We start from the raw sequence: 23,955 nt of genomic DNA on the forward strand, positions 1-23,955 counted from the left end.
TCATGTTCTTTAAAGAAAAAGAAAGAAAAAGAAAAAAGAGACAAGGCACAGGAAGGAGTGTGTAGGGAAGAGGTGTGTCTGCTGCATTCCCTGAAATTTATGGGAGGACTCACCAGAAGTCAGCCTGCGGCTCAAGGATTAGTTCTAAGATCAGGCATCAAAGTCTGAAAAGCTCCCCATGAGGGCAACTGCTGATAACTAGAAGCAGTTCCTTAAGAATTCTCTGAAGTATTTTAAACCACTTATCTTTCTTCAAAAGCTTATTTAATTTCTTAAAAAAAAAAAAAGGAGCAAAACCCCCAGGTCTTTAACAGGGGTGGCATTCAAAGAGGCTGAGATAAAATCATTCCCTTAAATTTGTCTTTGAAGTAGAAATGTGATCACACGCAAATCACCGAGGGGATAAGGACATTTTCCACTGCTTTCTCAGATGACACATTTATAATCAAACGCACGAATTGTTAGGTTAGGATTACCCTTTTCCAGCAAGGCTTCCCACCCAAGACCCATGCTTGGCGAGGAAAGGAAACTACTATCACTTAAAAGTGGCACCTAATTTCTGTCAGTGGAGACTCCAGGCTCTTCACTGTTGGTCTCGGTGAACAAGGCCAAGCAGGGAAAACATACTACTATCCGCTTGAGCCTCAACACCATTTGCTGAGATAAAATTTACGGAGTTCTGGGGAGAGTCATAACCTGTCATGCCCCAATAACGAGCTGCCATTCTTCTAATTATATTTGATGCCATTCTTGTATTTAGGAAAATTCGATCATTCAATTTTTAAATGTACACAGGCCAGAAGAATGTCACTATATGGCCTTAAGGAAATCATCACACATTCCGTGGTTCCAATTCATATGTTTTAGTGATTTGCTTGTTTATTAACTGTTTCCCCCTTGAAGAGAAGACGGCAAGGAATCTGCAGCCTCAGGGGAACAGAGGTTGGCACACGACTGGTACTAAAAATATTTGTAGAATGCTGAATATTTGTTAATGTCATTTTTATTACATATTTACTATATTGTGTCCCTGTGTCTTGATGTCCCCCAAACTTACCCTGTCACACTATCAGTAAAAATACATCAGACATACAACCTTTATTCAAAACAAACGATAGAAAAAGTTCTTCAAATAATCAGGTATTCCGTATGTTCAAGTGAATAGGTTTTATTAAATGCATACTAATATTTTTCTATAGTATGTGAGTATACATAATAAATTAAAATGTATATATTTATTAAATATAGATATAATACCAGAACATGATTATTTCAGATGAGAAATCAAAATAAACCCATTTTTAAGTATCTTTTGGTCACTCCAAATTGATATTGCTCATAAAAAAATACACGGATTTTCCCTGGGGAAAAAAATTAATTCCATAGCAATGTAGTTAAGGGACATGTTTTATTTCATAGCTTTCTGCAAGCAAAATTGCTTTGATACAAAATGAGTTCAATGATACAGGTGCTACTGTCCACTCAAGCAAAAGAAAACCTCACATTTATATGAATGCACTTTATAATTATATTCTTACAGTATAATAGGTCTAATATCCAGGACACCTCTGGCCTCATGTGAAGCGATGGCACAGAAATGCTGTAAGGTTCTCGAACATCATAGCACTGGCAAGTGCTTAAAGGAACTTCCTGTGAGCTCTCTGTCAGATACTGCTTAAAGAACTGTGTGGGTGTGTTCGTCTGTCTGCCCTCCACCTTGTCGTTTACATTTTAATCATCTCAAAATATATCCCGTGTGTCTGTCTTTTGGCTTTTCAGAGTTTCTACAAAAGCAAGAGAATGTCATGAGGTATCCTTAACGTTAGCTGTGGCTGTCATGCTGTGGCTGTCGGAGAGGATGAGGACTTACCTGTGGGTACAGTCACCAATCCTAGCGTGTGCTCCGCACGTGATGGTGCGGAAAGGTTAGTGCATGTTAGAGTCTTTCCTTCCCCCCTCACATATGATGTGACTTTAACCCCCAGAATATCTGACAAGAAATTATACAGATAAAATAAAAAGACAAATACACAAATAAGGCCATCTGCAGAATTTTAAACTCGACTTCTTGCAATTATTTCACAATAATTTCTACATCATATTTTACATCTTTCAAACTTAAATAATAAATGCTCCAGAGCGGGCCGCGGTGGAACCAATTGCACTATCTCTTTGAGGACTTGTCCAATTTGCTGGCAGGTGATTTCCTCTGGGGTGTGGGGATTTTGGAAGGCTTGGCTGTAGACGGCCGAGAACCTGCGCGGGGCGTAGGCCTGTGTGTCTGGGGGGCAGTCTCCACGTCCGAGCACACAGACTGGATTTCCGAAATGTCAAAGTCTGATGCATCACTGCCTCGGCGGCTGCTGGCCCTGCTACCAGCTTTGCTTCCGGCCCGACTTCCTGGTCGGCTGGGCGTCTTCTTGGGATCTGAGGAGAGGGGACAGAGTTGAACCACCCTCATCCCCAGATCCACCTGCAACACGTTCTTGAAATCTAAAGCCACCTTTAATCTCCACACTTTTTCTTGTCACCTAGCAGGCACTCGGCAGATTCGTGGCCTTTCTCCATTCCACTAGGGTGGGGAGCCTCACTCTAAGTCAATGTAATATACAAAAAGCTAGGTTTACAGACACAAGGGCTTAGACAGGATTCCATTTCCTACAAATGGATATAAGGGATATACCTAGAATCTAAGATTATGCTTTCCAAAGTGTGTACCTAGGGATGTGTGCAGGACAGACACGGAGCAGAAGTTTTGCCCGACGGTAAGGAATTCGAAGCACGGAGGAATTTAAAAGTTAAGAAATTTTAAAGAACCTTTGTGCGTGCTGAGCCCAGTACCCCAGAGACCAGGCTCACTATTCTGTGAAGAAACAGGACTAGGCACGGGTGTAAGGCCCACTCCCATTGGGTTTTTCCAACCACCTAGTCAACCTGCCTAGAGCCCAGGCAACTTGTAAGCAGGCAGAAGAGCCAAGAGCTTCCAGCGTGAAGGGGTGAGATACTGCTCTAGTTTTTGTTATGCTTGTCTTCCTTTGGTACTTTCCAAAAGGGATTTTCTTGTCATTTATCTACTACCTTTGTTGGAGGATGGGGCTACGTGTCATTATGAAAGAATACAGCATTGTCAATTCATTATTTCATCCACCATGAAGAAGAACAGGGACTTTCACCTTGGGATCATACTGTAAAAAGCCTTCATGGAAAGAGCCACAGCACACTTACCAGCAAACTGTGTTCGGACTCTGGCGGCTGCGGTGGTTATCAGGCCACTGTCGTCCCCAGAGTGGAAGCCTTTCCCTGATAAATATCCTGGAAGTCGAAGCTTGCTTCCTTGTATCGGTGTTCCCTGTATTTAATCAGTGAAAGGACATTTCAAGAAATCGCTCCTGTTCCACGATTTTCCACTGATAACCACACTACAGTTTGGTGGAAGACCCTGCACTGGGCTTCCTCAGGAGGGGGAGTGGCATGGGGTTCTCCCCACTCGCTTCTCCCCAAGTCTTCTTATTCTCTTCTTATTCTCTCCCTGAATCCAAAACGAATTCATGTGGGAGCGAAAACAGAGAATAGAACTCCCCAAAGGACAGCAAAGGCAAAAGGCAAATTAAACTGTGAGCACATTAGTATCTTTCAGGTTGTCAGTGAACATTATGGAGTTAGCAGAGTCTTGCCAGAAAGATGGGGAGTGCATGGTACAGAGAGAGAATGGGACTCTGAAAAGCTGGGCTTGGATATTCCAGTGCCTCCAATGCTTTTAGGGAACCAGCCAGAAATAAACTGACAGAACAGTAGGTAAGTAAATGATGCCTAAACAGTCTTCCTCTAAACAAACTTAACTGCAAAAAAGAAGTAGTGGCATTTTATAACGTGGTGCCACATCACTTCACCTACTTCCATTTCCTTCTATGGGCTTTACACAGGAGACATGTGGGCAACGCTTAGGGAGAATTTTTTAAAAATTCTTAAAGGAGCTGACAGAGAATGCCTAAAGGCAATCACAACCATGAGATTTTATTATAAGTCTAAAGTCACTGCATTTTTTCCGGATCACTACAATATTCTGCAAATTTTCCCACAGTTAAAAAAATAAGCAAATCTCCCAAGAAGTATAAGGGATGTCACTTGCCTCAATGAACTCACAGGGAGCTGGTCAGAGGAAATGAACTTGTACAAAATAAGTGGGCATTTTTTAAATAAAAAATTTTTTTCTCTAAAAAGGGAGTGAGCAAACATGAGAGGGGAGGAGGGGCAGGGGGAGAGAGAATCTTAAGGAGGCTCCATGCTTAGTACAGACTCCAATGTGGGACTTGATTCCACGACCCTGGAATCATGACCTGAGCTGAAATCAAGAGTCAAACACTCAACCAACTGAGCCACCCAGGAACCCCTATGTGTGCATTTTTTAAAAAAAAATTAGTTTTTCTCTTTTTAGTTGTAAACGTTTAATGAAGTGTATGTAAGACCTTTTAACATATCGGAGTTGCAATTTAATATAAATGTAATATTCAAAATTCATTTACAAAAGTATTTTATACATACATTTAAGGACAGAATTTATATGTAATTTGTATACATATAAAACCCAACTTTTTGGGGCGGGTGGCTCAGTAGGCAGAGCGTCAGACTCCTGATTTTGGTTCAGGTCATGATCTCACAGTTTGTGCATTTGAGCCCCCTCTGGGCTCCATGTTGATAATGCAGAGCCTGCTTGGGATTCTCTCCTTCTCTCTCTGCCCCTTCCCCACTTGATCTCTCACTTCTCTCAAAATAAACATTAAAAAAAAACTTAACTTTTCAAAATACTTTCACCCACATAAGAAAAATTAAACCTTACACTCACCAAATAACAACTTTTTGACACATGTGAAAAATGAGGGCCTGAGAGGGCACTGATCTGCCCAAGATCTGACAACTCTATCTAGTTAAATTCCTAAGTTTAAAAGAATCTCAACAATCCACGAAAATAGTGAGGATCTCCAAATTATCTAACATATCACCTAATGTGGCAGAATTCATTGCCATGTAAAAGTCAAATCATTCTCAGAATGCTCTTATTCTCACCAGCCCTAGCTAGTACTCTTACAGACCCCTCCAGAAAGGCATACTTTAGTTGCTTTCTTTCTTCGGCTGTTTTGTCTAATGAGGGTATTTGAAATGAAACACAGTTTTATAATAGTTAAAAGAACATACTTTAACCTGGGGAAATCTCTAGTTTAAAAACAAAATTGGAACATAGCAGCATAGCCCTAAATATTTAAAACATACATGTTGCTTGAGGCTTCTTGAACTGTTCTCAGTTTTTGTCACACTAGATTCATCCATCATAAGTGAAAGGGTGAAAATGAAGGGTTGGGGAATGAGGCAGAATTGAAGAATGGGTTGTTTCTGCCTCAATTCTACCATTACCAGTAATGATATTTTCATCACTTCCATCTGAGTCATGACAGTAATGAAACTTTCTCTGCTTACCTCTTATTATAGATGTAAGGATTAAATAATAGATTAGAAAGTGTTTTGAAAAGTATACAGGGGCTTTTTACAGGTACTATATCACTTTCATAAAAGGGTCCTGGCCTTCATTTCAAGCAAAGTTATTTAGGGACATCACGCCAATTATTATACTTCTAATCAAGTATGTGATCATTTGATACCTATGTGTGTGTCATTTTACAGAGAACTTTCTTTCAAATAAAGTTGGCTGGTTTTCACTTGAATGTAAATGATCTAATATATGAGCTAATTTGGCAAATTTTACATGCCCTAAGTATCTTATCCCCATAAATCATGCCATATGAAAAAGGTGAAGTATGCTTAAATAATAACCATTAAAGTCTAATAAAGACACATACCTGTTGAAAATGCCAGAAAATTTTTTGCATACCTAAGCCCCCCTCTCCCCCACTGATAACTAAAAGGTTTATGTCTTACCCACCCAGTGTTCTTGAGCAGAAATAAATGTAGCATACATTCGGAAGGACCTTGCTTACAGAGAACACTCAATAAATATTCTTCTAAGTGATTCTCATGCAAATGACATTGCCTCTCACTCTCACCTGAAGGGAGATTGTTGCATTTCTTGCCCAAATTATGTCTAGAAGCACAAGCAGACCATGAGCTTTAAAAGAAACCTGACTTAAGTCTAATATAATCTCCTGTATTTCACTCTCCCAAGAGAGAAAAGACACTCTCATGTCTTCCCAGAAATGCTGAGGTGTTTATGTATTTACAGAAATCTGTAGAAAGACATGGTATTATCAAAAGTACATGTGTTAAGGGACAGGTAAAGCAATGTTAGTGAGTGACAGTTTTAGTTAAAGAAGACTGTTAGACTAGAATCTGGGCCTTACGGTACCTCTGCAGATGGCACGGAAAAGTCTGAGCATTCTGCTGGTTTACAAGGAGTTGACATTTTGCTGTTTGTCAACCATGGTTTACCATAATTGCGTGTTAAAGGATGGAGAATCTGTATGGAACAATGGCAAATCAAATGAAAAGGACAGCAGATAAAAAACAAACCACAGAGAGAGATATTCAGAGCAAAGAGTAACAATTCACAGTGAGAATGATAATGATTAAAAATAAGTGGAAAGATTGGATGGCAAATCATATACACCAAAAAAATTAAAAAAATAAAGCTTTATTTAAAAAGAAAAACTAACCTGAAAAGTAATCAAAGCCCTTTTAAAATAGTCTCCATATGTGCCACAAGGCAAAAGCATATATGTAGATATATGTTCTTAAATCCTTCATGTGTCGTATTGTGAGAAGGGATACAAATGGAGAAGGCTGGTCCTACAAACTCTGGGGTCCCCAAACATTCAAAGGTATACTGGAGACAGTGACCGCATGCAAGAAAGACAGCCTTTCCCGGCTGAGTCCTACCTTGGGTGTGCTGGTGGTGGGGACCTGCGGAGCAGCCGCCTGGCCAGCCTGACTGGACACAGAGGTTGAACGGTTGGGTGAAGCTCCTCGTGACGAAGGCCGCGACCTCCGGCCCCGGGGCCGGAAGGCCGCCATCCCCTGACTGGCACCATCTGCTAAAATGAACTTCTCCCGAAGTTCCATGTTTGTCCTTCCTTTGGCTGGATTACGTGGCACACAGCGGGGCACACAAGCAAAAGAGGAAGAGGGAAAAAAACAAAAGAGAGACGCTCAATCAATTTATGGGCAGAACAACCAGCGGGCACCACAGATCATGTTGAGGATTTCAAGAACATCTTTTTGCCATGCCAACTCCAACTCAGCATAACAAAAAGTTAAATGCATTCCTTTACAATGCATTCCTTTTGGATACAAGTAAGTTTGGGAAAGAAAAAAAAAATAGTGTGTTTATTCTAACACTAGACACCAGCAAGAATAACCACTATTAAAGAAAGAGTCAGCATGAAAATGGAAAGCTCATGCTAAAATATTGTTAATCCACCAGCTACTGATGCCCACACGGTTTCATCGCCCTTTCCGCACACTGAGAAGACAAGCCAGGAAGGCGGGGACTGTGTCTTTTGCATGTACTACCGAGGTAAGGAGGATGCCAATTTTTTTAACACTGGAATTAATCAAACAATAGAATTACACAGAATGAGAGATGGCTCGTTAATCATGATGACAACATATAAACTCTCAGGTTTTTCACTTAAGTGAGGCAATTAGTATTTTTATTTTATGCCTCGAAAAACTCTGTTTAACTGACATGCAAATAACAAACACCAGACCCGAGGAGAGGAGATAATCAGTGATGCAACACTCATACAAACACATATGCACACGGAGAACACTCCACAAGAACCCAATGAGCAACGTGTTAGCATGTGTTTGATCACTTACAGAACACCTACGTGTGCAACACACCGGAAGTGTGTCAACGGTTCAGAATTTAAATTTGGAAGCACCAGCTCAGTTGGATATGAGTTAAGCCATACGCGATGGATGAAGCGTGTTATCTTAAAACAAATGATTAAAGCGAGAATGTAAAAGTAGGAAAGAGGAAAGGCAAGAGGGGAGAGGCAAAGAGAGGGGTTGCCAACCTATAGTAGGCTGAGTAGTAGTAATTGAAGAGTTTGATTCCGAACGTAACATTTTACTCCCATGATGATGAACTAGAAAAAATGACACAGGATACCAATCACATTAAAGAATACTGTTAGCAAGAGAAGAAACAAAGTACAGTAGTTGAATATGCAAAGGGTGCTCAGATCCGGCTTTTAGCAAACATTTTAGAAGAAAAGTTGCATCAGGAAAGGAAGCACTCAGAGATCTGACTCCGTAAGAAAAACATATTTGGAAGATGTGGCCTCAGCCACGCTACCCTTTCTAAGCAACACAGCAGGACACTACACATTCACATGTCTTTGTTTCATAAATGGAGGTACGTTACTTTAGGCTGTGTTTATTGAGAAAGAGAGTTTTTGTTATTTTGCCCCTTTTGTGGATGCATCTGTGACTTGCAGAGAGCAGAGCTACTTGTAGGGGTGTATGACGATCGCAGGTGCCCTTGGCAGAGCAGGGATCACTCTGATACACCTGTGCATCCAAGTGCCAGCACTAAATTAACAAAGAGGCTCTGCTGGAAGAACTCCAGCCTCTCGCTAGGTAGACTAGTAGTGTCAGCACAAATATTAGCTGCTGTTTAAGAGGATTAAAATGAGCTCGGAGGTTAAAGAAAATCACAGATTTTTAATGTTTGCTTTTCTCAAAGAAAAATGGACCTACTGAGTAAAGGGGACCTAACTAGAAACTACAATGAAATGACCACTTGTAACATAAATCAGTTAAGAATTCTGAAATTGACCATGGGTTCTGAAAAAAGGAAAATTAAAAGACAATCATGGACTCTGTGACTGGTAGATATGGAGTGAGCTATATAGTATCATATGTTTATATTTTTAATGTGCTAATCTACATCTTCAAAGTAAGAGTCAAGTTAGCAGCTGATGATTATTTTTTAAATGTTCAGGTATTACTTTCCTTAATTCCTCCCAATTAAAAAAAACTTTCACTTTTAAACTTTTACTGTCCAACATGTTCCGTCTTCTTCACCTCAATTTCCTTTCATGTTACTTTGCTATTTAGTGACAGATGAAATCTTTTCCCTAGTTGGTGTAATTACTCATTTTGAAAATTGCATATGGGAATATTTCATTAAAAACATCTACTCTAGATTTCCTGCCTAACATTCTCATATTTATCCAGAAGAAGTAAGAAAAAAAAATGAGAACACGGTTTACATGATTGCCACAAGTTCTTTGGGAACTTTAGGCTGACAGAGACCAATGTGAAACATTCACTACTATATTAAGTGACCAAAATTAGACCCAGCATGGGTTTTGAGGCTGGGAAATAATACAAAATTGATATACTTTGATGGTGTTATTATCTTGACATAGCATCTCCTTACCCCTGCAAGGATCATTTTTCACTAAGAACTCATCAAGCGCCATCCATCCACCTCCAACACGAACCATTACAGTACTTCGTAGGATTCGAACGAGTCTCAGTTGCTGGGAGTCTCCGAACTGTGAAGATGAAAGACAGAACCTCTAATTGTCAACAGTAAGTCTAAACCTAAGGATGATGTGCAATCTGCAGTAGCTTAAGCAACCAACTTAAATTTCTTGCTTAGTTCACAGTGATTAGTAAAATCTCAGAAAAAAAGGGGTTTGAAATGATCTGCGTTAGACGGCTGCATGCTGATTTAGCCCAAAGGAAACAGTTTGAGAAAAGCTAACAAAGGTTATCAAGTATAATATTGAAGCTTTGTTCAGGAAATGACTTTTCTTTATGATAGAAACAACATTAGTAAGGCAGTAATTGAAAGATATTTCTAGAAATTAAACACAGACACGAAAATAAGCACTGGCCCACCTGCCAGGGCTTATACAAAAATAAGATTCTAAGGAAAATTTAGTAAACTCTGATTCTTCTTCATTACAACTTCCTCTTATACTTAAACTGTTTTCCACTGAAATCTGTGGGAATAATCTCCATAAGCTCATTCTGTTTTCTCTAAGAAAAGTTTTGACTTAGAGAGAGAAAGCAGTAAATGAACATGACCAGCAAAAATTTCAGTCACCTAAAATTTCTGGATCACTAATGATCTGGTAAACCAATCTGTTAAAGACTGGATTTGTGAGCCATTTTGGATTACTGTAATGTTAGAACAGCCAGTGACACATTATTAATGATATAGCTTTCAAATCTAAAAGGCTGTCTCTTAAAGCTGTTTGTACTATAATTACTGACACTAATATGCAATTGTGCTCTTACCCTTTCAATGGATTTCCAATCACTTGGATACGCTACAAATTCTGCCAGTCCGGAATAAATGTCTAGACTACAGATAGTTTTTGATCATAAGATTTGTTTTGAAAGCCCATGAGAAATAATTTTATACTTTTAAATCATTTCTAATAGGCTCATGTTCAGCTTGTAAAAATCACCATACTGAATTTCATGGTTGCCAACTCAAAAGATACCAGAGCAAAATGAAGAGTCAAGTAAACATAGTTTCTTTTAAAGGCAGGTAATATGCAATTGTGACTTTATCTATTTGTTTGGGTTCATGATGGATAAACAGAAAACTTCATTTTAAATAGAAACAATCTGCTGCTTTTCAATATGCTCTAACATTGAGTTTCAGGGATAGAACCTAAAACAAAGCCAACCCATGACCCTGAAACTCAAAAGAACCTAGAAAGCATGTAAAATGCACCAGCAGGAACTCATGCGTTTTACATCAACCCTTTTTATATTGCTATTTCTAAAATAGTCCATTTTCAAGCCTTGAGATTTAAACTTTCCTATAATTAAACCGGTTCCTGAAATGTAAATTAAAATTTTAAAATTAAAATATATATTTATTTTGTTAGAAAAAAATTTGGTGCTGCTAATAAGCAAAGGAAAAGGAAGGGATTTAAAGAAAATTACCCTTAAGAAACCAGATAATTAGATCAGATGCTTTCAATTTTCTGTTCTGAACTGATTATGTTAAAAACAAAAGGAAAATTACTATTTTATAGAGATATTTCAAGTATCATAAATATAATTAAAATTTTTATTTTGAGAAGTTATTTTCTAGACAACTAACGTTAACTTTAGAATTTCCCTAATTTTCCTAATGGCCAAATTGTGACATAAGAAAAAAATAGACTAATGTTGTTCTTTGTGTTTTCAGTAAATAAAATCCTTTAAAGTGTGCATTTTTCTCATCCTTTCCACAAATAAAAAACACTACTCCAATTGCTGACTCGGAAAATAATGAGAAGTGAAGAGAACAGTAACTTTTTATATGTTATAACCAATGCCAAGTTTTAAAGACATGAATTCGAAGGGCCTGAAAATTTCTATTTGAAAAAATTATGTGCTTGCAATAAATGGGGATAAGAGGGAATTTGAAATTTAAGATACAAGATGGCTTAACAACTGAGTGGCAGAGTAATATCTAATATGATATGGTCAGGTATTTGACCATATCAAATAGCACAGTTCTGTCCAAAACTGAACAGGGAAAAACTCTTCTCCTCCTTTTAGATCAAAATACAATTTCTCTTATCTTTAGTTCTAAAAATTGTGATCATGACACAGTGTCTCTGGACAGTTTATACTGACTTCAACAGGAAGTCAAAATGGGATAAAGTGTGGTTGAGGATTTCATGAGAGATATATTTCCTCAAAAGGAAAAATACCAGTTAAAAACTCCAGAGTTAAAATTTCTACTAGGAGGATGCAAAGCCCTAAAATTGGTGATGTGGGACAAATAGGACAATAGCTGCTTGGGAGAGAACACATTACTTGTGGCTGAGTGCCAGGGAGACTTCTCACTACTCTGTCTTTCCACGTCATGGCCCGATGCTGGTCCTTCTCTGGCTACTGTAGACCATGTGACCTCAATGGTTAAACACAGTGTGGAGATATGTGCATCACATTTGTGTTCCAGTATTTGCATAAAATATATATAATACATTATTATAAACTGGAATTAAAAATTGCATTTGTAACACTGTAACCAGTGAAGCTACAATTTATTATCTGGTTTGCTTAAAAGTAATCTCCTCATTTGAGACACACGGCTAAAAGGAATCCGGGCCCTTACGCATTTACAGAAACACCACGCCAACCAACAATGTAGTAGCTAGGGCAACAGCATGGGAAAGATTGGCCATGGCAAGCTTTAATGGCTATGAATTAAAGTTAAAAAAAAAAAAAAATCATTGGGAACTTGAGAATACATTCCACTGGTTTATACCTGATTTCCCAGGAAGAACTGATAAAAAAATGAAAAATGGAAGAAAGACACAATTAGTTCAATAGGAAACTTTCTATATGACTCTAGAACATATACACACACACAATCTTTCACACTCGGGGCTCCTGGATATAGTATCTAGTTTAGAAATGTGCAGGTACCCACGTGTCCAGACTTCAAATAATCAGAAAATTTCCTATATTTTTTGAAAAGCTATGGGTTTCAAATTTAGGTTAGAAATTCAAATATGTAGATGAATATTTTTCCATGTGGAAATACACAAATTAAACTTAAAAAAATTCGTTTGTAAGTAACACACTATATTAGGGAAACTCAGCACATTTCCTGTCTAGCTACTACATATAAGAGGTATCCCATAAAAGAGGAAAAAAGAGGAGTGACAAAGTCACACTAGTTTTCAACTAATAATTTCAAAGAAGGTGGACTGAGCTTTTGAGACTTTGAATGAAAGAAAAAATAACTGCACAAGTGGAAAACATTGCCTCTTTTTTGATTTTTCTAAAAATCCAACACTTTTAACCTTATGGTTCTGGCCTGAAATTGCTTTGTTATTAGAAATATGAAAACTTACCTGTAATCATAATAAAATATATTATAAGTCACATGAAGCAACCTGAGTATGTGAGATGTGTTTTCTTCCTTAAAAGTAATGTACATGTCAAAGGTATATCCTAATTTACAAAATGCAGGCTACCTTTATAGAATTTACAATGACAAAAGTTGGAATTTCATAGATCATTATATTGTGATGTGAGGTAAAAGTAATTAGCATTCCTGGAAAGCAATGCAGATCAAATTGTATACAAACTTCAGTTTTTCTCCTTCAAGAGATCTAAATCATTATTTTGAAAACTTACCCTGTATTTGTTATCTCCGATCTGTTCAACTTGAAATCGTTTTGCACATTTACACTTAGCTACTTGCCTTGTCACCTGTCAAAAACAATGATGAAATGTCCACTTTAATGTTAATATCACACTGTAGAATCCTTTCAAACCTTGACAGGACAACTCAAAATGAAATAAATAAAATGGTGCATGTTTTCTACAAGCTATCCTAGCAGCACACACTGTTGTTGTAGGCGGTGGGAAGCCAGTAAATACCTCATCCTCGATTTTGTCAGCATCGGTGACAGGTTTATATGCGTCTTTATTCGGATGAAGGGCCGCTACAAACTCATAGTAGTCAATGTATCCATCGCCATCTCGGTCAAAGATGTCTGCAACTGCGCTCATCTCCAGGCGGCTGGTTGGAAACTCTAAAATTTTCAGAGCAATAGTAAGTAGCATTACTGAGGCATAACCGACAAATAAAATTGTAAGACAATGACAAGTGTACGTCGTGATGACTTGATACATGTACACATTGTGAAAGGATTTCTCCCATCAAGTTAGTTGACACATCCCACATCTACCACCTCACATATTTATCTTTTTTTTTTTGTTCCAGAACTTAAGTTCTACTCACTTAGAAAATTTCAATGACACAGTACAGTATTGTCAACTATAGTTACCACATTATATTTTAGATCCTCGGACCTTACTCACTGTACAGTGAAAGTCTGTACCCTTGTATGAGACTCTCCCTATTTCCCCTCACCTACCCCCAGCCCCTGGCAATGACTTTTCCACTATCTGGGGGTTTAACTCTGTATTTAGGTTCCACGTATAAATGATAATTGAGATACTCTCAGAATAAGCCATACGACATTCCCAATGAAAGTTTTTAAAACCTGCTATTTACAGTAATATTGGACAAAAAGATTTAATCTTTAAAAAAAAGGAAGAGGTATAACATGTTAATTCTGCCTCAAGACATTCTTGATTGTATTATTTTGATCTTAATATATACAGCCAGTTAAATTATCAGGGTCATCAAATATATTAAAATCCTTTTAAGAAGCTGATTTACATCATAACAAATGAAACCACTATGTTTAGGACCTACATTTATCTTTAATTACTACACTGGGGTGAATCATTTGAAATTGCTATTTTTCTGCTGATGCATAGGAGCACATGTACCCCAATGTTCATAGCAGCACTCTCCACAATAGCTAAAACGTGGAAAGAGCCTAAGTGTCCATCAACAGATGAATGGATCAAGAAGATGTGGTTTATCTATACCATGGAATACTACATGGCAATGAGAAACAATGAAATCTGGCCATGTGTAGCAACATGGATGGACCTTGAGGGTGTTATGTTGAGCGAAATAAGTCAGGCAGAGAAGGACAAATATCATCTGTTTGCACGTATAGGAGGACTAGGAGGAACTTGACGGAGGAACAAGGGGGAGAAGAAGGGGGGAAATGGTGGGGGAAAGGAGAGAGGCAAACCATGAGAGACTCTTGAATGCTGACAAAAACTGAGGACTGATGGATGTGGGGGGGAGGAGGGATGGGCATGGAGGAGGGCACTTGTGGGGATGAGCACTGAGTGTTATGTGGAAACTAATTTGACAATAAACTATTTGTAAAAAATAAAAAAAATTAAAAAAAGAATGGGTCAAAAAAATTGCTATTTTTCTAGGTTGAAAACTGTTTAATATTAGCAAGTTTCATATAGATCAACTACCACTTTACTTAAGGAGTATATGAATTTTATACATATGAATATATACATTCATATGATTGTGTAAATTTCCTTTAAGAATTACTTCCAGGAACATCTTCCAGAGAAACCACATCCCTATGACTAAACTATCAATAAGGTGATAATACCTTTAAGAATTTTTAAAGAGTTCCAATTTCCTACTAATAACAATGATCAGAATGTTAATTAGAACAAAAAAAGGGAAGAGACTCACTTGTACTCATTGATTTCCCATTATATGTCAGGTAGAACAAACAATCTAAGAATCAAATATTATTAACTTTCTTATCCTAATGAGGACACTGCCGCAGTGTAACAAGGAACATACTAATTATGCTTACACAATTAAAGAGTGTGCCTGACTCCAAACCTACGAATTTTACCAATGACACTTTTCACTGAGGGCTGTGACTTCGTAGCCAAGTTTCAAGGCAATGCTTTATTGGTAACACAAGTTTAAATGATGTTTATTTTCTTTAAAAATTACATCATTTACAGTCACCCCTCTTGGGACTTACTTGAGGAAAGAATTCCATCAATAAATTCTTGTCGGGTTATTTTCCCATCCTGATCTTTATCAATTCTCCTGAAGAAGTCCATCACTCGAGATTTCTTATGATTCATCCACCTCATGTATTTTTTGCGCCAGATATCAAAATCAAAGTTAGCAAATTCCCTCAGCTGGAAAGGACAAAGTGTATTTTGGTTAATTCGGTGCTCAAATGATATCTTACACTTTATTAATAAAATTATTTTTTTTAATGTTTTATTTATTTCTGAGAAAGACAGGCAGCATGAGCAGGGGAGGGTCAGAGAGAGAAGGAGACACAGAATCGGAAGTAGGCTCCAGGCTCTGAACTAGCTGTCAGCATAGAGCCCGACGTGGGGCTCAAATCCACGAACTGTGAGATCATGACCTGAGCCGAAGTCGGACACTTAACCGACTGAGCCACCCAGGCGCCCCTTAATAAAATTATTTTTAATGATCTTTTAGATAATGCACATATCTTTCCTACTTCCAAAAAAGGTATGATTTTGCATAGAGAACTCTTGAAATATTTTTCCTGTCATTTCTATTGTCACTGGCTTTTCTTTACCAAAAACAAAACAAAACAAAACAAAACAAAACAAAACAAAACAAAACAAAAAAACAAATATAGCTCCTCAAAAAGTCAAACTGAAAAAAATTTTTTTTGTTTTTACTTATTTATTTTGAGACACAGAGAGAGAGAGAGAGAGAGAGAGAGAGAGAACAAACAAGTTGGGGAGGAGCAGAGAGAGAGGGAGAGAGAGAGAGAGAGAGAGAGAGAATCTCAAGCAGACTCTGCACTGTTAGCGCAGAGCATAATGTGGGGCTGGAACTCACGAACTGTGAGATCAAGACCTGGGCCAGGATCAAGAGTCGGATGCTTAACCAACTGAGCCCACCAGGCACCCCTCAAACAGAAAATTTCTAATCGTGTCAACGTGACAAAGGTGGACTGCCCCAAAGTAACACCTCTAGAAAGTTCTCTGCCCACTGGGCATCAGGCCCAGCTTGGTAGCACTTACCTCTGTTCTCTCTCTGCTATTTGCCATTCTATTCCCTGTAGGCTTCTAAAAACTTCCCAGTTTCAGAATTTGAAACTAAATCTCAGATCACAGAATATAAATAATGAAAATATCTGAATTATAAATGGTTATATATCCCAGGTAATACCAAGCAAACATATGTCAAGCTAGATCTTTGCTTTTTAATTTTTTTAAGTTTATTTATTTTGAGAGAGAGAGAGAGAGAGAGAGAGAGAGGGAGAGAATGAGTGTGCGAGCAGGGGATGGGCAGAGAAAGGGAGAGAGAGAATCCTAAGCAGGCTCTGTGCCACCAGCATAGAGCCCAACATGGGGCTTGAACTCATGAACCATGAGATTATGACCTGAGCCAAGATCAAGAGTCAGATGCTTAACTGACTGAGCCACTCAGGTGCCCCAAGCTGGATCTGATTCCTTTTCTTAAGGAGTCAGCTTCTGCCTACGTGAAAACATTATAGTTGACCCTTGAACAACATGGGTTTTAACTGTGTGGATCCACTTACATGCAGGATTTTTACAAGATAAAAAAAAAGATGTATTTTCTCTTCCTTGTGATTCTTTTTCTTCCTTGTGATTTTCTCAATAACAATTCCCTTTTTCTAGCTCACTTGATTATAAGAATACAGTATATAACACATACAACATACAAAATTTGTGTTAACTGATCATTATCAGTAAGGATTCTGGTCCACAGTAAGCTATTAAGCAGTTAAGTTTTAGGGGAGTCAAACATTATACATAGACTTTTGACTCTGTGGTATGTGGAGGGGTGTTGGAGCCCCTAGCCCCCACGTTGTTGAACCGTCAATTGTTCAAGGGTTTTTTATGTCACTGATTCCCTAAATCCACATCCCATATATCAGGGTGCTGAATATATGAATTTTCTCACCTCTTCCAGTCTGTCCAAGGCATCATTAAGCTTCCTTCTTCTTTCCAGTGCGAGGAGCCAAACTTGCTGCCATTTGCTCACCAATAAATTGACCCTGGGATTCTTGGTTTCGATTTGTGTCTGTGATCCAGAGGGATATAAACTTGATGTTGGGAAGCGCTTTCCTGTTAAAATACAACTTTAGTTAGGAGGGCAGTTTCCAGGGTTCTGAAATACGTTAAGGCCGGGCCTTTATCGTTTCTAGCTAAGACCGAATCGCCTTAATTATTTAGAAATATCCTATTTAGATGATGCATAATGTTCAAGTCCAAATCTGTTTTACTTACAGGGATCAGGTACTCTTAATATAAATTAGAGAAACATATCTTGACAAGGGCATTTAAATACTGGAAAGAGCTCTTTATAAAATTATGTTTAAAAACATTTTCCAGCTGAAAATCCATGCCATTTCAATGACAGTGAAGTACCTTGTGATCTTCTCTCTTGTTAAGGCAGGATAAAAGAAATCTTCCAGGACAATGAGACTTATTTTAGAATCAGCTATACAAACTCTGCTGCCCTTCATAGAGAAAAAGGCTGAAAGGAGGGCAGGTGAGGGCAGGAGACACTGGACATTCATTAGTGTCAGAGCAAGATATATTAAGAATTTCTATCAAGTATCGAACTGTGCGGAAAATCCCAGCTTTCATCCAAGTCCATTTTCCACTGAGATTGCACGTTCCCTGTGCATAGTCTCATATCCCAATTTCCTGCCTTACTACACTTTTCTCCCTCTTTTCTGGCTATTTTTCACAAGTTTTCATAATGTCGCAGAACAATTGTCTCAATCCATTTTCCTCCTCTGATTAAACATGGCCTAGAAAAACTACTGGCCTAATGTCACCCAGGAAGTGCATATCCAGGGTGGGATATGCCCAGAGTTCCTAACTCCTATGGGGCTATACAAAATATCAATAGCTAATATCTACTGAGCATTTGACTCCATGCCAGGAAGTATGCTAATCACCTCATACACATTAGCTCATTTCATCCTCACCAGAATCCAATGAGGTTAGAATTATTCCCTTATACAGATAACTTGAGGCTCAGAGTTTAAGTAACTTGTCCGAGGTTATACCTCCTAGCTGGTAAGTAGTGAGAATAGCCAAGGAGTCTGTCTCCAGAGTACTTCATTGTATTGTTACCTTGCCCCCTTATGCAATATAGTAACTAAAACACCTGAAACTACTTTTTTTAAAAAAATATTTTTTATTTATTTCTAGGAGAGAGAGAGAGAGACAGCGTGAGCAGGGGAGGGTCAGAGAGAGAGGGAGACACAGACTCTGAAATTGGCTCCAGGCTCTGAGCTGGCAGTCAGCACAGAGCCCGACGCGGGGCTCGAACCCACGAACCGCGAGATCATGACCTAAGCGAAAGTCGGACGCTTAACCGACTAAGCCACCCAGGCGCCCCCTGAAACTACTTTTTAAATTAGGGCACTATTCAGAAATACATCAAATATACCACTATTCAGATATAAATTTTACTTCTTTTAAATCTTCTCCAAACCAGCTATTATTGTTTTAAGTGTCACTCCTCTTTTGTGGAGTCAAGATAGTCTGAGAAGTAAATAGAACCTGAAGTCATATGAACATGGGCAAAATCTATTGGATTGCTGGCCACTAATGAATAGTTAGGTCATCTAAAACACACCCTTCAAGCAAATAAAGTTACAAACAGAGATGTGGATATATCTTTTTCTTTATTTTTAAATAAATTGTTACAATATTTGAACCCATGTATTCTTTCAAGGAAACCTTTTATGATGGAGAGCTTATAGACAGAATCACCAATTGTTCTAAAATTTCAAACGACAACTAAAAAGTAACTTCCTTGCTGAATCATATTCATTTTAAAGAAATTAGGGGCACCTGGGTGGCTCAGCAGGTTGAGTGTCTGACTCTTGCTTTCAGCTTGGGTCATGATCCCAGGTGCGTGGGATCGAGCCCCACATCAGGCTCCATGCTGAGTGTGGAGCCTGCTTAGGATTCTCTCTCTCCCCCTCTGCCCCTCTCTCCACCTCGCACTCTCTTTCTCTAAAAAACAATAATAATAATTAAAGAAACTGGCCACTTACTTCCTGCTCGTCCCTTATCCAGGACTGGAATATGGGACTGTAATGAGGCAGGATCAGCTGCTCTTCTCTTGTAGGTCTTGGTAACTTTATCCACATCAGGTTGTTTTCTGGTCATTTCTTCCATGAAAGTCTGAAATGTCAATGTCAATTAAATATAAGTATACCAGAGAAAACTATCTTTAGAAGTGAACTAAAAACAAAAGGATAAAAGAACCATGCTATCATTTCTGAAAAAAGGAATAAACATGTTACATCTTTGGGGGAGGGGGGAATGTAAGCCCGTGTAACAAAGTATTTACTCATATGTAAAGAATATAAAATGTTTTACCTGGTAAGTAATTACAGAATTGTAACAGTAGTTTGTTTTAGCTTGAAGACCACACATGGGAGCAGCTGTTTAATTAATATAACCTGTCTGGGTATCAACCAGGATCTTCCAGAGCATCCAAGCTCTTTCTGACGAATCTTAAAGTGAGCATTTATCTGCAAAGCAACTAGTTAACTGGGTTGGTGCTTAGGACTTCTCTGTAGCACATTTCACTTACATATTTGAAATATTTAAGATGACTCTGATGTGCAATGCTGTAAAGCATCCACATGAAATGTGGATATATTTTAAACAGTCCTGTTGACATATATGCTATGCCAAGGCAGATAACAGTTATTCAGGTTCAAGTTTCCATTTAAGAGGTTTGACTATCTTGCCATTTCTTATCTCATCTCCTTAGGCTTATTGACTTAGATACCCCTATATCTGGAATATGTGGCAAAGGCACAGACTGTGGTGAAAAGGGATGAACAAAGAGGAGGGGGAATAAATGAAAAGCGGAGTAACACATTTCTGGCATATCTGTCCCAAAGGAGAGCTCTGATCACAGAGAACTTGGTGTGAGGCACTTCAGGGCCATTATGGACATGGATGGCTCATACCTTTATTAAAATACAATAGCGATGTCAACTCTTAGCCAACTAAGCTGACCTTTAATGTTTCCTTTTGTAAATGTATATTAAACAGACTAACAAGCAAACAAATAAATCAGAGTTAATGTGACGCCCCATCATTTCAAAGTTTAAAACAGATTAGGATAGAGAAGTAACTTCTTTTTTTTTTTTTTTAGCAAGATGATGTGTTGCTTTGTAGAAAGGATATATTTGAAATACTGGTGGTCATGCTGAGAGATGTTCAGCACCAGACAGTGGAATATACTAGCAGGGAGCAGTAAAGAAGGGAGATCGCCAAAAGAGGGAACAGGAAAGGACAGAGCTGAAGATAAAGGTAGGGAATTAGAAATCCAGGCAGAAAGATTTGAGGACGTGAAGGTAATGAGCACAAAGCAATCTCCTGAGGAGTAAGGCAGTGAAATTAAGAACCAGTGGTTAGGATGTATTTATTTACCTGGTGCTCTGCAATGAGGGCTTTCACCTCTTCGATTTCCTGGGGGATGACTTCCTTGTCCTTATCACTAAGTGTGGTTTCAGCCCACTGCAGCCACGCCAGCAAAGCTTCCAACAATTCCTGTTTAGCAATGAGCCCAGCCAGAGCACTTGCTAACCTCTGTTGATGCTGCTTCGCCCAGGCCAGCACCTGTTGAGGAAAAGAGTTTCTCTGAAATTTCTCCTATCTTATTTAATTGATGTAAAAACTACATTTAAATGTAAATTAGGATAGTCCCAGGCTGGACTCATAACACTCCCAGTCTTTCTAGATCCCATCCGTGGTACCGAGAGCCGGCTTGGGGAGGACATGAGAGCCCTCTGTGATGTCTGTTTCCCTCAAAAGTTTAGAGATGGATGTCAAACACATCCCAGGTTTCCTCTCGTTTTCTAATTTAAGTTCAAATAGGCATTCATTCTCTGGGGCACCTAGAGGGGTCAGTCAGTTAAGTGTCCAACTTGAGCTGAGGTCATGATCTTGTGGTTCATGGGTTCGAGCCCTGCATCAGGTTCACTGCTGTCAGCACAGAGCCCGCTGGATCCTCGGTGCCCCCATCTCTGTCCCTCCCCTGCTTGTGCTCTCGCTCTCTCTCAAAACTAAACAAACATTAAAAAATTCAAATATGCATTCTCTGAAGGATTAAGTATGCTTATTCCACATAGCACTGAGTGGAAATAAAAACAGCTAAAATCTTAAAATACAGAATTCAGTTCATGCGTGCACTTCATTCCACAAGCATATACTCGTCTGAAATACAAGTCAGGTGCTGGATTATTCAACAGAGACAATGTGCAAGTGGGACAAGAAGTAATACACTGACCCAAATATTTGCCTTTCCATGTTGTGGGAGCATAGCTGCAAGACTATTTCAGCTTTTAAAAATAAAAGTGGACTGCAAAGACAGGTAACACACACAGGAAGGTATTTTAAAGAGCATTTTTCTTTGCAGAGGCCTCATGTTCCCATGGTCATAAATGCATCACAGTTGCTGAAGTTTCCACACCCCCAATTCTCAAAGCTGTTGCTGCTTCAATGATGACCCGAGACACACTGACCTCCTCAAACCTGGCCCGGATGATGGTTATCCAGTGCTTAATGGTGGTGATGGAGTCAGGATGGCACATGGCCAATACGGCGTCTCCCATGCTGGTAGCTTTATTCAGTGCGGCTCTTTTTTCTTCCAGTTTCTTCATGAATTCCTAGAGCAGAAACAAAGACTTCGATTAGCTGTTGGCACTGGCTGAAAGCAACACTCCGGGGATGCATATGTGACTGTCAGAGTTAAACAAATAAAGAAGACCTTCAACTGGTTTATTCATAGCTGGGAGAAATTCACTAATTGGGGCATTAAGAGGGGAGAAGGGACAAAAATGGGAAATGAAGTACTTTCTAACAAGTGTTTCAAAGTATGAGTATAGGGTGACATCTCCTGCTTTACAAAGTATGTTATACAAAATATACACTGTTCTAAATCTGGATATATTATAATTATATTAATGGAGAATAGGACCAAGAGAGACAGGAATACCAGAGACAGAAATAATACTGATTGCAAACAAAACAAAACAAAACAAAACAAAACAAAACAAAACAAAACAAAACTGCTCTAACAAAGAAGACAAGAAGGTTGTATATTTAAAATAGTATGAACTGTGCCAGGAATGATTGGGATATGTACCAAAACAGTGCCATGGAAGAGAGAAGGCTTGGCAAGAAACAATAAATATTTGAGATGAGGGTGAAGGTGTCCAAATGTCCAGAAGGGAGTCAGGGAGAGGCTGGGGACGTGGGGGGCCTGACTGCCAGACAGCCTGTGTGAGAAGCGTCCCTTTCAGAGGCCGGTAACGGTCATTCTCTGCCCTGGAAGGGTGAATAAGTCTCAACAGACTTTGAGAAGCTTTCAAATCACCTTTTTGCAAATGTCTTATGCATATACCTGTGCTTTCCACCATCAGAACTGTAATTCATAGATACATGGGTCACAGAACTCTGAAAGCATGGTGACAAATGAGGACCTCTGCCTTAAAAAAAGGTCACATGCTTCCAAAACCTCACAATGAATGTGAAGCATCCACTAGCACCCCAATCTGGATTCCCTCAGTCACACTGACAAGGGGCTGCAGAAACGGTTGACACTCAGTACAATTTATGCCATATGATCAGGGTGATCATTTGAAAGTGTCTTGTTTTCCACCGGGTCTGTGAAGCTGTCACATAGCTCCTACTCTGGTATTTTGCCATGTTAAATAATTTGTTTATGTAGAGATCTGCTGGATGTTAAGGTCCACAAGATTAGAAGACTGTGTCTTATTCGATTTTGAATCTTTGTGATGGAATAAGTACTTTTTAACTTTTATTTACACATTCTTCCTGCTATGGCATCAAGGCTTAATTAAGAGAAAACCAGAACTGTGTTCTTCCAAGGACAGGTGATCTGACCATGTATTTTTACATCACTCCTAACCTGGCAGAGCCAGAATCCTGCCCGGAATGCCGAGACTGGACTAGCAACTCCCTGCTTGCATTCTGTGCTCTTCCAACCTTGTCTTATGCTAAGTGGTTTGTACTCACCTGGGAAAGCCTGCCAGTTTTAGAAAGTGGACTATACTGAGAAGTCTCTAGTCTTGGGGCTAAGAAATTAAATATTGTTTTACTTTTATTTGGTTGGTGTGTGAAGGAAGCAGGAGATCAGAAAGAATGAATGATGTTACTGCAAAGTATTACTTCTAAGCACCCCTTTACAAAATTACATGTAATTTTACACTATTTAAAAATATTGGGGTACCTATGTGGCTCAACTGGTTTAAGCATCTGACTCTTCATTTTAGCTCAGGTCATCATCTCATGGTTTGGGAGTTCAAGCCTGTGTGGGCCTCTACACTGGCAATGGGGAGACTGCTTAGGATCTGCCCCTGCCCTGCTTGCTCTCACGCTTTCTCTAAAATAAATAAATAAACTAAAAAAATTTTAAAAAAATAAATAAAAATAAAGGTAATTTGTCACCCTAGAATACTACCTCTGCTCATGATACCTGCCTCCTGATGTTTCTGGGGGTTCCTTCCTGCTGTGAGGGTGGAGATACCACAA

The 23,955-nt window shown here is 38.8% G+C and overlaps 1 protein-coding gene across 1 annotated transcript in view; it reads right to left on the bottom strand.

Annotated features, from left to right (window-relative positions):
- Window positions 1-1,152: 1,152 nt before the first annotated feature.
- The window catches only part of DST (dystonin), a 230,190-nt gene continuing 207,387 nt past the window's right edge, over window positions 1,153-23,955 (bottom strand). The window contains exons 78-90 of the mRNA XM_039244298.1: window positions 21,924-22,067; window positions 20,830-21,018; window positions 19,434-19,563; window positions 17,318-17,481; window positions 15,378-15,540; window positions 13,369-13,523; window positions 13,123-13,197; window positions 12,245-12,262; window positions 9,398-9,515; window positions 6,886-7,085; window positions 6,356-6,466; window positions 3,226-3,349; window positions 1,153-2,427 (exon numbers count right to left, since the gene is read on the bottom strand). Of these exons, the coding sequence (XP_039100229.1) occupies window positions 2,165-2,427; window positions 3,226-3,349; window positions 6,356-6,466; window positions 6,886-7,085; window positions 9,398-9,515; window positions 12,245-12,262; window positions 13,123-13,197; window positions 13,369-13,523; window positions 15,378-15,540; window positions 17,318-17,481; window positions 19,434-19,563; window positions 20,830-21,018; window positions 21,924-22,067 (1,854 nt within the window). The 3' untranslated portion in view covers window positions 1,153-2,164. The remainder of the gene's footprint in view (window positions 2,428-3,225; window positions 3,350-6,355; window positions 6,467-6,885; window positions 7,086-9,397; window positions 9,516-12,244; window positions 12,263-13,122; window positions 13,198-13,368; window positions 13,524-15,377; window positions 15,541-17,317; window positions 17,482-19,433; window positions 19,564-20,829; window positions 21,019-21,923; window positions 22,068-23,955) is intronic.

This window comes from Hyaena hyaena, unplaced genomic scaffold, assembly GCF_003009895.1.
Source record: "Hyaena hyaena isolate Hyena2069 unplaced genomic scaffold, ASM300989v1 scaffold_242, whole genome shotgun sequence".
NCBI classification, from domain to species: Eukaryota; Metazoa; Chordata; class Mammalia; order Carnivora; family Hyaenidae; genus Hyaena; species Hyaena hyaena.